General features: G+C 38.2%; 2 protein-coding genes across 2 annotated transcripts; one reads left to right on the top strand and one right to left on the bottom strand.

The window, feature by feature from the left end:
* The first annotated feature begins 6464 nt into the window (after positions 1-6464).
* On the top strand, positions 6465-9220 carry LOC110855736. Its single transcript, XM_022104144.2, has 6 exons — positions 6465-6628; positions 6713-6880; positions 8157-8345; positions 8408-8494; positions 8795-8977; positions 9069-9220. The coding sequence occupies exons 2-6, from the start codon at positions 6728-6730 to the stop codon at positions 9198-9200; spliced, it is 744 nt and encodes a 247-aa protein (XP_021959836.1). The 5' UTR covers positions 6465-6628; positions 6713-6727; the 3' UTR covers positions 9201-9220.
* A 919-nt stretch (positions 9221-10139) lies between these two features.
* LOC110855510 lies at positions 10140-13668 on the bottom strand. The gene is made up of 4 exons (XM_022103916.2): positions 13474-13668; positions 13320-13404; positions 11818-12292; positions 10140-11039 (listed from the first exon to the last, which is right to left on the bottom strand). The coding sequence occupies exons 3-4, from the start codon at positions 12287-12289 to the stop codon at positions 10279-10281; spliced, it is 1233 nt and encodes a 410-aa protein (XP_021959608.1). The 5' UTR covers positions 12290-12292; positions 13320-13404; positions 13474-13668; the 3' UTR covers positions 10140-10278.
* Between the last annotated feature and the right edge of the window lie 340 nt (positions 13669-14008).

Here is a 14008-nt window from a genome sequence, read left to right as displayed (position 1 = left end):
GAATTTATCGAACCGATAACGTTTCTGGGTAAGAGGTTCGTCATACACGGCCGAGACGAGACTGGGTTTCAAACAATGACGGTGATGAATGGAGTAAGGACTTTCATAGTTAGTCGGTTCTACTCGGCGTACAGGAGATTCGTGGAAGGCGGGTTGATAGACGTATGGTTTCGCACATTTAGGGATGCAAATGAGCTAGTTCGCATGAGGAAATATGGGAAGAAAGTGTATACCAAGTACTTAGCCCAGGTGAACAGTGCGGTCCCGTTTGAGCCCGAGTTTCATGAATGCACGCCCATCTCTATGGAAGCGTTGAAGTATATGTTTGCCATTTGTGGGGTATTGTTAAGCGGGGCGGGGTTAGTTTTCTCGGCTGAGGGGAAGGTGAGACTTAAAACTTGGGGGTGGAGGATAAGTGGATTCGTCTGTGATATTATGGCCGAAGCTGCGAAATTTTTAGGTAAAATAATTAATAATATACTAAACTTGCCTCAAAGAATTTCCTACGGCCTTTCGAAACTCCCTTTAAAAATTAAAAAACACAGAAGATCGTTTAAGAAATATTAACCCGCCGTTGCGCTAAAAATCACTAACTCGGCGGTTATTTCAAACTTTCGGCTCCTCCTACTTCGCGTGGAGTATCGTAGGAACGTCCACAGTCCAACGAAGAAAAATTAGCGCGACAAACTTTGATAATCTTATTGAAATCGAATTTTTCAGATTTGATTTTTCAAATCAAATTATAGATCCAATTTTTCAGTGTCACAACAGATTCCGGTTTTCATTACTTTTACTCATGTATTAGTTGAAGTTTCAAATGAAGTTCAAATCCCTACACAAATCAAGGAAATAAATATTGAAGCTAAATATATACCTCATGGTCTTGCGAAACTATACGCAGTTCATCTTTCCCCTTTCGGATTTTCTCCTCGGTTTTCACCTTCAACGCAAAGTTGAATTTATTAATTTCTCGACCAAATTTTCATCGGATTTTTCATGTTTGGGTTTTAAATAATTCTGTAACACTGTTTAATACTTAAAATATATAAATTCAATGTAACCATAATTTAACTGATGAAGCGATATCAAATTTCAGCAATATAGGTTATGTATGTATGGTTAAAAGTATGCTCTAAAAATATGTTTCGAATTACCAGTAACTGCTATCTAGGCTAAAATGCTCCGGTACGGTATATGTATGCTGATGAGTGATACGTGTTTTCCCCAACCCAGTGATTTGCACTTACGCCTCTGATATGATAAGTAGTATTATGCACTTACAACTGTCCAAATGGAACCTATCCCAACCTACCTAGTTAAAATCTACCTGTCCTACCTATCCTACCTGTATCCAAGTTCTATGAGGTAATACGCGTACGTCAAACCCCACCCTTTTTGTAATAAAAGGTCTCAAACTTTACTCGAAATCGATAGCTTGAATGGTTTGCTTCTTCATTTTGTTGTTGAACTTTACCAGTGTGGGTCCGACATCAGACCGGATATTTGACATTGATTAAGTTGTCACGTATATAGTTGTGTACTACATAATTCCATACAAAATAATGTATGCTGTTCTCTTCTACGCGATGTTATAGGGAAAAAAATTAAAGCACGTGCGTCGAATTACTAACAAAATTATGTTCCCAACAGGGTTAAGTATAATAGAAATGTTTTATCCATAACAAAGGACACACTTAAAAGCCATTGAATTATAACTTACTCAAACTTTCTAAATTACTCAAATTGATGTGAGGAAGGTTGCGTGCTAGACGTAAATATGTAGGCAACAAGAGCTCACTAAAGGCAATTACAGATTATGATAGTTATGTTGGAAATTTCAACAAAAAAGATATTGTATTTATCTACATTAACTCAAAATGTTAGGTGTTTTATGTATATGTAAATTAGTAAACGGTTGATGTGGACAGCGTCTTTACCATTTTCTGCAAAAATTTAACTAAAATCATTTTAGTATTAACTTAGTTACCTCTATAATACTTATATTCTGAAAATTAAAGTCACCGTTTTGTAGTATAAATGAACTCTAAGTTCCAAACGATGACCTAGAGAAAAGATTATTCTGGTTTTAGCAGAGTTAACTTGATTTAAAATTGAGAAAGCATTTCTTTTCAAGTGATTACATTATTTTTAAAATTGTAAATAATAAAATTGCATACGAAACCCACTCCTTCAAATTAAATTCCTTCAAAATGAATTACTTACTAATTTTTGTTCTGCTCATTTTGCTCAATCAACCAGTAACATCCGTGTGGTACCATGACAATGTATTCCACGAGTACGACCTCCACTTCTTCAATATTTCACAATTTCCCCCCTTGCTGCACAAACAAATCACCCGCCACAACATCTTCACCCCACAACTCATCTGTCAGTTCTTTGTAAACCTTGGCTACCTGGAGGTTGCCTCGGTCACACGCTTCTACCGATTTCGAACTCTCCTTGTCTTCCTTGAACTATCCACGTCGGCTGTAAAACCCGCCAAACACAAAGATCTCCTCTGGCCAATTATTCGCCGCTTTCCTCTGGCAAAGTATATATTCGTCCACGTGGCTGACCCATATGAACTCTACATTTCGGGTCGTTCGTTCTCAAAATTAGTCCTGTTCAATGTCCACAAATCCCCCGAATCGGTTTATGTGCCTTGCATTGCCTATCAATCTATTCTAAAACTAAGCAATCAAGGGTTACACCTTCTACGTCAAATTGATGTAGCGTGGGACTCCTTTAATTCAAATCTTCACCAAAAAATAGTCCAAGTTTACGGTTCACATGCCGTACAACAGAACGGAGATTGCCGCATAATTAGGCGAAATTTCGATCAAATTAATACTCCAGAATTTTGCCCATTGTCCGTTCTCCGACAAAAATTTAACTTCACTTATCGACACTGGCGAGCAATGAAGAGGTCGGACTGGGAAAATGTGTACGGAGAGATAACCTTCTCCTCTATTTTGTGCGATGTATCACTGCCCACTATCATAGAGTATTTCTCTGTTTACACCGTGAATTTTGAAATTGTCAAGTTCTCCGTGGTTACCGTGTTTCCCTCGGTGGCAAATAATTTTTTCACTTTTCTCCTACCCTTCGATACCGCGGCGTGGCTTCTTCTTTTAATTTCTTTAAGTACAATGTCCACTTTGGCTCCGATTTCGATTTCTGCTTCGGGGTTCTGCATATACACGGCCAACTTGAGAGAATATATGGGAAACAAAGTTTTGGGGGTTGGCGCTCTCCTTCTGCAAAGTGGGGCAAAGTGGGGGTCGCGATGTAACTAAAATATTTGCCAACCGGCGTGCTGCCATCATTGGTTCGACCGTTTGGTTTTTTGGGTTTTACATTCTCATGGCGAATTTATACCAGGGGTCGATATTTTCTTTCTTGACGGTGCCTGAACTCCCGAAAGTACCCGTCACAATGGCCGAGTTGTTATCCTCGCAACTACTCGTCTTAACCGTAACGAATTTACAATCGGACACAGTTTCCACAACGGGGATTACCATAACGTTCGCCTCGGTGCTTAAGAGTATCATAATCCCTGAATTAAAAACGGTCATGGCGGGAAATTTGGGGTATCAAAGGTCCCTCGATGCTTTCGAGACGCGACTAATTTTCATCGAACCAAGGCAAGTCCGAAGTGCCGAGATTATTAGCAATATTTCTAACTCAAACCGACTCAAGGAGTTCGAAACAAGTGGGACTTTTGCAATGATGGATAGCATTAACAATCTAAAATTTTTGACCGAACCGATAACATTTCTGGGTAAGCGGTTCGTCATACATGGTCGAGGTGAAACAGGGTTTCAAATGATCTCGGTGATGCATGGATTACGGAATTTCATATTTCCCCGGTTCAACTCGGTGTACAGGAGATTCGTGGAAGCGGGGCTGATTGGGACGTGGTTGCGCGCATATAGGAAGTCAAGACTGCTATTTCGCATGAGGACACATGGGAAAGAAGTGTATGACAAGTATTCGGCCCAGGTGAACAGTGGGGTCCCGCATCAGCCAGAGTTTCATGAATGTACGCCCGGCTCGTTGGAAGCTTTGAAGTATATGTTTGCCATTTGTGGCATGTTGCTAGTCGGGGCGGGGTTAATTTTCTTGGCGGAGTGGAAGCTGGTTTGGGGAGGTGGGTAAGCAGATTTGTTTGGGGGATTATGACTAAAATTGTGGGATTTTTTAGAAGTCTTATTAATAATACACATAAAATCACTTGCGTAAAGGAACTTGCTACGTGGTTTCCAACCTTCCTTCCGAAAATTTCAAAAACGGTCGGAATGGTTGCATCGAAAAAGTTAGCAAGCGTGTGGTGAAAACTGTTTTCAAGAATATTGATCAGTTTTTGTGCTAATGGATTTTTTGTTGGAACTTTGAAGTCCTCTCACTCTCCGAGGTAGTAGCGTACATACCAGTTAGGGCATGTAATCTCGATATTTCGAGATCTCGAAATACCGATATTTCGGTATTAAAATACCGAAATACCGATATTTCGGTATTAAAATACCGAAATTATCGGTATTCAGATACCGAAATATCGATATTTCGATATTACAATACCGAAATTCAAATCTTGCAATTTATGAATTTATTTAATTAATATAACACTTTCGAATCAACGTAACCCCTTCGAATTCAAACTTTGGGGTGTAACCAGGTCCAAAATCAATTTTTGAAACATTGGGGGTGTAACCAACTCAAAATTTAGAAATAATAATTTCGAATTTTGACTTAGCCATAGCTCTACCTAAAGCTTCTAAAATCAAATTTTGACTTGGGTACACGCTACAATTTTCCCAAATTTAATTTCGAATTGGCCACACCCCCAAAGTTCCAAAATTTATTCTCGGTTTGGTCACCCCCCCAAAATTCCCACAACTGAATTTTTGACTAGGTTACACCCCCAAAGTTCCCACAACTGAATTTTTGACTAGGTTACACCCTCAAAGTTCCCACAACTAAATTTTAGATTTGGTTACACCCCCAAAGTTCCCAAAATCGAATTTTGACTTGGTTCCACCCCCAAAGTACCCAAAATAGAATTTTGACTTGGTTACACCCCCAAACTTCCCAAAATCGAATTTTAATTTGGTTACACCCACAAAGTTCCCAAAATCGAATTTTGACTTGGTTATACACTCCCAGAGTTCCCAAAATCGAATTTTGACTTGGTCACACCCCCAAAGTTCCCAAAGTCGATTTTTGACTAGGTTACACCCCCATAGTTCCCAAAATCAAATTTTGACTAGGTTACACCCCCAAATTTCCCACAACTAAATTTTCAATTTGGTTACACCCCCAAAGTTCCCAAAATCGAATTTTGCCTTGGTTACACCCCCAAGGTTCCCAAATTCAAATTTTGACTTGGTTACACCCCCAAAGTTCCCAAAATCGAATTTTGACTTGGTTACACCCTCAAAGTTCCCAAAATAGAATTTTGACTTGGTTACACCCCCAAAGTTCCCAAAATCGAATTTTTACTTGGTTACACCCCCAAAGCTCCCACAACTGGATTTTGACTTGGTTACACCCGGAAAGTTCCCACAACTGAATTTTGACTTGGTCGCACCTTCAAAGTTCCCACAACTTAATTTTGACTTGGTTACACCCCCAAAGTAGAAGCTTTAGGTAGAGCTATGGCCAAGTCAAAATTCGATATTATTATTTCTAAATGTTGAGTTGGTTACACCCCCAATGTTTCAAAAACTGATTTTTGACCTGGTTACACCCCAAAGTTTGAATTCCAAGGGGTTACGTTGATCCGAAAGTGTTATATTAATTAAATAAATTCATAAATTACAAAATGCCAATTTCGGTATTGTAATATCGAAATATCGATATTTCGGTATTTGAATATTGAATACCGAAATACCGAAACCGATATCGAGATTACATGCCCTAATACCAGTGCATAACTGCTACCATTGGACTCAGAAAATTAAATCAGCTCTACAAACAATGTGAATCTTATCCAAATAAAATTTTTTGTGTCAACAGATTCTGGTTTTCATAATTATTACTCATGTACTGGTTTAAAATTCAAATGTTTCAAACCCCATTACATATATTGTAATTTTAAAGTTCACAAGGTATGCACATATATAGTGATGATTATCGATGTCACTACAAAATCTAGAAGCTAAATAAATATGTATGTACCTCGCGATCTGTTGAGTAAATAAATATATATACATATGTACATATGTACCTAATTTAATTCGCAATAAAAGTATATCTAATCCTTTTGAAAACTGCAAATACAGCATTTTGTCAGTTACTACGTACAATATGACTATGTATATGCGTTCTTCGTACCTTATTTGTACAGTACACATACATACGGTTAGCAGTTGTTAAAATATTAAAGGTAAACACTGCATGCGAAATTGATAAATTATGCATATGTACGTGCATACGAGCTATCCTTAAGCGAATAATAAATTTTTACTGCTTGAGTATAATTGATCTCAAATTTTGAACATTCTGTAATGTCGATAACTAGATTTTTATCGCGTAGAGTTAATCAACATTTAGGTATTATTGGACTAGTTTTCTTTTTTGTTCTTGTGACAAAGATGACATCCGTAAACTAGGTTCTAAAACGGAATTTGTAAGTTTCAGAAAACCATGTCAAATATTATATTCATCACAACGGATTTTTGTGCATACTAATTACTGGATTATTACATTTCAGGACAGAATTGCCGCCATGGACCCGTCAGATCACATGGTTCTCGAGTACATTCGAAAGTATCATTTATTTCCACCGGAAAATTTGCCATACGCATTTGACTCTCCCATCGAACAGCTCGATGGCCAATCCCCGCAAGGACTTCCGATTGCGGAGGTTACAAATTTCAAGGTGATTGCATAATAGAGACTTTTATAAGTATGTAACGTTCGATTATTAACAATTTGGGCTATTCACATCGATTTCGTAAAGGCCGCTGCGTAACATATCTTCGCAATTTTAGTATGTGTGCGAAGAGTTGTGACGCCATGATTTTTTTTACGAAATATGCGTTACAAAAAGGTATCAATAATCCTCTAAAACTATTTTTTCACAATTTCATCTTCGTCTGTGAATTTTCATTTTTCGTCTCATTTTTAGTTTCTGTATTTATACAGTCAAGAGCAAAACTTTACGACATATGGAAGAGACTTTTGGGACATGTTATTCAAATGGGGAATTAAAGGCCGTAAAGTTTTGCACCGCGTACCTTTCCGAATAATTTTTTTAACGCTGTGATATAATTTTTATTGAATAAAGCGTGCAAAAGTAGGGGGTGACGTGGTAAATTATTTTCGTCGCCGAATTTTTTTCAAGGAACTACAAGGAATTGAAAGAATTCATTTTGGAAGAGACTTTTGGGACAGCCATAAGCACAGTGTGTTGTGTTGTGTGCACAACGGAATTGTCTTTGTGGCACACCCACAACGTCTTTCAGCACTTTCCCGTCATTGTCTCACATTACCCCACGTCTCATTTTGCCCCGCTTTGACACCCCACCCGCGTAGTTCAAACGTACACGACAATACCTTTCAATAGACACTCCACATGACAAAAGTCATTTTTCGACATTCAACACCTTCCACACGGTCATGGGGTCGTCGCACGTCGAAATGATGGCGATTTCTGAAGTCCCCGCTATAAAATACGTCTAAAACGGTGGCACCAAAACATTCGTCACTTTTCGACTTTGGCGTCGTCTACACGGTCACACGGTCATCGCACGTCGAAATGATGGCGATTTCTGAAATCCCCATCCAAAAATACGTCTAAAACGGTGGAAACAAAAAATTCGACACCTTTGACCGTTGGCGTCATCACCGTGGCGCCGTGACCTTACGACCTACAACGCCCATCTTCGAACTCATCCCGTCCCCAAAAATTAGAAACACGTTGGCGAAAACCGGATGTCGAAATTCGAATCCGTTCTAAAGTTATCGTGGATACGGACGGACGGACGGACCGACGGACGGACAGACAAGACATTTCCATAAAGGGGTTTTCACACCTTAATAAGTCGTTCACTACACCGATTGCGCAAAGCAAACACCACAAAATTGCAAAGAATTGTGGTCAAGCGACGTTTTTGATTGACGTGAATAGCCATAGAAAAATTTGACAATTTCAGAAAAACGGCTTCTTCATCGAATGTGGTGCGAATGACGGGGAGTTTTTTGCAAACACGTTAGGACTTGAGATCGGCTCAAGCTGGACCGGGCTTTTGATAGAAGCTTCTCCAAACTTGTTTCAAAAGATGAAGCGAAAACACAGAAAGGCTTGGCTGTCCGATGTCTGCTTAAGTGGAGAAATCGAAAGGGTGATATAAATTAAAATAAATTACTTTAAGGGATAATTAAATTGATAGACATTGGTAAATAGATTGAATTTCTAAAATCTACCCTGAACGATAATCCGTGGAGGGTTGGACAGGGAAAGATTAATCCAGGGAGAAAGTACAAGTTGCCGGTGAGTACAAAATTAGAAATCTAGTGTGGTCAGGCAGTATTAATTTCTAGGTATTAAGGTTACTACCACCTGGTTTGAAAATTATACCCGTCTGTAAAAATTTGTTACGAATATGGTGAGACTTTGATACCGAAAAATTTATTACTACACCGTATTACTTATACAATTTTCGCATGTCTGATGAGTCATATAGATACATATTATGACACGGTGGAGATTATTTTAATACTGGATATCTAAGAGTGTAGATTTCAATTATGAAAACTTGTATGCGTTCCTCAGTTCCAAAAATATTTACAGGCATACCTCGGCGAACCAATTGATTTAAACCGTCACGAAGTGGAAGGAGTCGTGGAATGTTTTCCTTTGCAAAGCATTTTATGGGCAATGAACCTGAAAACGGTGGACTTTTTCAGTTTGGATGTGGAAGGACATGAATATCAAATTTTGAAGGATTTCCCCTTTCAATCTTTTGACATCAAGGTTAATTTTTAATGCAATGATTTGGAATTGACTGGATCTTTAGTAACTACATACACATTTAAATGTTTTTTCCGTACTGCAACGCATTAAGGTTCTCGCCGTGGAACACTGGGTCGCTGTGGAGGGTAAAGAAGCAATCCGGAGCCTTCTCTTGTCGAATGGATATCATTTACAGTTCGAATCCGAATCAGACTTTATATTTGTGAAGAACAAGATCAAATAAAAACATGGATACAATAGTAATATGCGCACACGAATATGTAATTTAGGGGACACTCATGAACTATATAACGAAAAAATATTGATTTCGTAGACCTTTAACATGGATGTCATTTACATATGTACATAATTATATCCTTTGAACCTGATGCCCTCCTGCCTACTTCTCGCGTAACATACTTAGTTTATGAACATCCCCTTGGTGGGGACTTGAAGAAAGAGTTTGTATATACTTTCAAGAGCTGTTTCACACTCGTTTTCAAGAGTTTACGAAGAAATTTATATCCGAAAGTTTTACTACAAAACCTGCATTTGTAATTTAGGAAGTATGTATTTTGTTAAGGAGCATGAACATGCCCCTTTCCAGTATGCAGCAACTTGAGATGCATACACGAACTTCTCCTCGAACAGAAATAAGAGTTGGCATTGGAGCCAACTCTACTGCATTAATAGAAGTTAACTGACATCAAAACAGGGATCCGGACCCCAGCATCTCATCTCTCCAGATCTAAGTCTCCTCGTAGGTCTACGTAGGTTAGGTAGGCTAGATTTCTTTAGTGTATGAATGTGTCTTTGTGTGAATAAAGTAGCAAAATAGAGATAGAAACACTGTTGATTGGGGATTTATTGTGCATCTAGAGAGAAGTCTCTCTCCCTACACATATCAGAGAGCGATAAGGACCATCAAAACTCCGCAACAATTTAGATAGTTAATCAAAAACATATTGTACATTATTATATTGAATAGTTTTGTCATGGACGCTGGGGCTTGGCGTCATAGAAAAATAATATCAAGTGTGATTTTTTGTGAGTACTACTGTGTAAATATTATGTACACTTTGAATTTGTAAAAGTGTGTTCAATCAACGCTATGCATGTGATTAAATTTGTTGAAATGTAATTAAACATTTTCAGACTTTTGCATTTCAGGGATATTTTAAAATTACGTTTAGTTTATAATTTATTTCATTTGAATTATTATTGTTTACCTGCAAGTAACTTTACAAAATACAATAAATATATAAAAGGAGTTTCACTCATTTATTGTACATTTAAGAAAATTGGGTTCATAAAGGTTTTATCTACACTTCTTCATTAATCTTCTTCATGGGGAGACGAATCTTAATCGTGACATGGATATTTTCCTCATCCTCACACCATTCATCTCTCACCTCTAACAAATTAATGTTTCCATAGGTGCAAAACGATTTAATTTTATCCACAACTTCCTCCGGTTTTGTTACCGATTTAAAGTCCATTTCATTACAAATTTTAATTTCCGTCATTTCCTCCTGGAGCTTTCTGGTCTCTTCCAGTTGCTTGCGGGAAATTTCCAATTGTTTTCGAGTGTCTTGGAGGGTTTGGATCGAGTCTGCTAAGCCGTGAGAAGACCCCGACGGAATATCTCCCTCCAGAAGCTGTTGAAGGGACTCTTTCCAATCTTCTAAGCTCACGTGTACCCGTGTCCTGTCAATGACGTCGGTGTCACCGAGTCCCTCACTCTTTTGCAACCTTTCCACTGCCCGCCGATACGCGAACTTTGCCACAGTTTTCAAATCCTTCTCAGTTCCTCGCTCCTCTCCAAACGGGGGCAACGTCATGTCCGCCACGAAGCGTAGATCGTCAGCGTCCGGAAGGTAACCCCATTTCGAAGTGAACGCGTGCAAGACCTCCAGTCGTGCTTGGGCCGTTAAAAAGTTCGGAATGTGAAGGTATTTTAATACTTTGTTGTCTCTCCATAGAACTTCTTCACCATCGATTTTATCCTTTACACTGCAGATGAGTAGAGTTTTATGCTGAGTTTGGGCCCTCTTTTGGGTTAGTAGATCGACTGTGCTGACGCCTGTTTAAAGGGAATTAATAATAAGTTAGCAACAATAAATAAATGACTGATTTTTAAAAGTATTGCGTTTCCAGACTTTCAAATACAGAGTGTCTGGATGCAAATGTATATTTCAGTTTTTGATTTTTCTCTGCCACTGTGGCGATTTTAAACCTAAACAACCTTTCATTTGCGAAAAATCGTATTTATGATAGCTCATTATTCTTACATGTCGCATGCAATTGAAAATATTGCAAAGTTCAAAAAAACATATCTACGAAGTTTTTTCCCCATGCCTCAAATTAATTCAGAAAAATAATCCTAACCATTGACCTATCTGAGATGTTTAAAATCGCTGACGAGGACATTGTCCGCAGATACTTTGGGATTTTTATACGGAGTTTCAAAGTTGACAAATTATGACCTTACTTTGATATGAACATTTTCATATCGACAAGTTTGAATTTGCCTCCAACATAGTTCTGCTGGGAGACATTTTAATCTGTGTTCATTATTAACAATTTTCTTCTGGAATTTTTCGATTCATTTATTTTTACTTAAATTAGGGATCGTCGTCAATTTTGCATATACAAACCAAATTCTAACCCAATTCTAACTTGACCCATAGGGACCGTTCATAAGTTATGTCACGCGAGAGGGGAAAGTGAGGGTATAAGAAATATATGATATCATTCCAGTCTGACGCATACTAAAGAGGGCGTCTAGAAATTCGTGATTTTTGCGTGACATAATTTATAGATGTCCCCCAACGACTGGATTTGGCTTCACATGCACTTACTGGCATAGGGGTGGAAATCTTGCAGGAAAATGACGGTCGTGTCATACCCCTTGGGTTTTTTGAAAGCAGCTTCCACGGCCACTAGGCCCTTCTCGGACGGGCTTACAAACAAGTCAAGCGAGATAGTTGACAAAATTTTTCCCGCATCAATAAAATGTACATAGTCACCCCCACTTTGAAGGGATAACTCGTTCGCTACGGCCCTGGCGATGAGGGAGATTCGATCTTTATTAGTGCCGCAGAGAGTCACTCCCTGCGGGACTTTTTCCTCGGCTTGACCCGAATTTTGGTACACTGCGCGATTAAGGAACGGCGTGATGACATTGTCTTGCAAGTATTTTAATTGTGACTCGTATCCGACCCCTTGTTCTCGTATTGTGGAGAAAGTAGGTGCAATTTCCCTCTCCTCGTCTCCATTTTGGCGACGATGGAGTTGTTTTTGGCGAACGCTTTTCACAAACTTTGGGAGCATTGTCTAAATTCATCAAAAATAAATCCGCTAAATAAATAAAATAAATTGGCAAATAGTTCATAAAAAATAAATTGGTTACAAATGATATTATCGGTTTGAAAAATAAATAAACTCTCAATTCTAAACAGTACTAAATCAAGAGTAACGTAAACTTGCACTCAAAACAAAAATTTGTCAAATCAACACCGCTGGTGTCAATATATGACTTAGGGAGCGTCCATAAATCACGTGATCGATCAAAGGGGGGGGAGGGGTCTGAAATTTGTCACTATTTATCACCAAGGGGGGGGGGGTAATGGTCGGCAGGCACGTGACAAACCACGAAAAGTTTTTCTTTTAATTTCGGATGTAAAGAAACTAGATAATGTATATTTACATACTTAATCGTTAACCTCTTTTATCTTAAATTCGTAATACGGCGTATTTTTAAATTTTTACTTGACAATCTTCAATCTTGGGCCTGGTTTGCACATATTTCCCACTTTTTCAAATTTCAGTGCACATTCATAGAATTCTCATTATTCTGTCAGATAATAAGTGTATGTAGGTGTCCTTAGGATGTCATGATGAAGGTTAAATTACTTAATCTACATACTTACTCATTGGTATTAAATAATGCTGGTATTAAATAATGTGTATTCTGTCACGTGATCACGGGGGGGGGGGTAATGAATCTATCAGTATTGGTCACCAAGGGGGGGGAGGGGATCAAAATTGTCCAAAAATCGATCACGTGATTTATGGACGCTCCCTTAACCGCCTTGGTTACAATGTTGAATCAGAGTTATGATGATTTTGATACCGGTTATAATGTTATGACCGGACGGGAAAATTTCACCATCACCCGGAATTACAATTGTAACCAAGGCGGTTAAGTCATATATTGACACCAGCGGTGTCGATTTGACAAATTTTTGTTTTGAGTGTGGTAAAAAGTGAAGCTTGCTCTGAGTTTAGAACAGTTTATTTAATATAATGGCCAAAGTGTGATCTATTTATTTTTACGAGTGTAAATACGTATATTACATACTTGCGGTAGGATGTGTGTATGCACTTATGTATGTACATGTGTGGGTGTAAATTAGTTTTGTGGATTCCTGCAGGAACTTGACCACCTGTGAATGATTGGGTTAAATTAGTCAACATGAATACACCAATAATTTTAAATAATTTAGTTCACTCACGATTAGAAATATAAATATTTAGAGCACACTCTCTTATTTTTCCTTCAATGAAGGTTCAATGTAACTAAATATGTATGCATGTATGTATTGCCCGATTTCAAAGCTGGGCTGGTTTTCTGCTGTCCCTTAATACATATGTACATATGCTCGTCTACCCTACTACAGTACGCAATCTCGCAGCTGACTACATAGAGAAAAATGGGTAAAAAGTATGTATGTTCATGCGTATCTAGGTCTGCCAAAGATACATAGCAACATGATAGGCATGTGTATGTACTACGCATGTACATGCACGCACAACAGCGAACAAAGGGCTGTTGCTGTTTTTATACACATGAAAAGGAATATATATGTAAGTTCACTGCGTTTAGATGAAGGCTCTCAAATAAAATACATTTCAAACAAAATGTCCTTTGATACAGATATAAATTTACCAAATTAATCTCAAGGATGGAAATACCTCTACGTCGGACTAATTCCGAAAGGGCCAAAGTGCACCAGAAAAACTATTGAATAGATCTAACTGCATTTTGAA

Source organism: Folsomia candida, unplaced genomic scaffold (genome assembly GCF_002217175.1).
Source record: "Folsomia candida strain VU population unplaced genomic scaffold, ASM221717v1 Fcan01_Sc013, whole genome shotgun sequence".
NCBI classification, from domain to species: domain Eukaryota; kingdom Metazoa; phylum Arthropoda; class Collembola; order Entomobryomorpha; family Isotomidae; genus Folsomia; species Folsomia candida.
The sequence above is the reverse complement of the archived record's forward strand: the minus strand, read 5'-3'. Positions and strand labels throughout refer to the sequence as shown.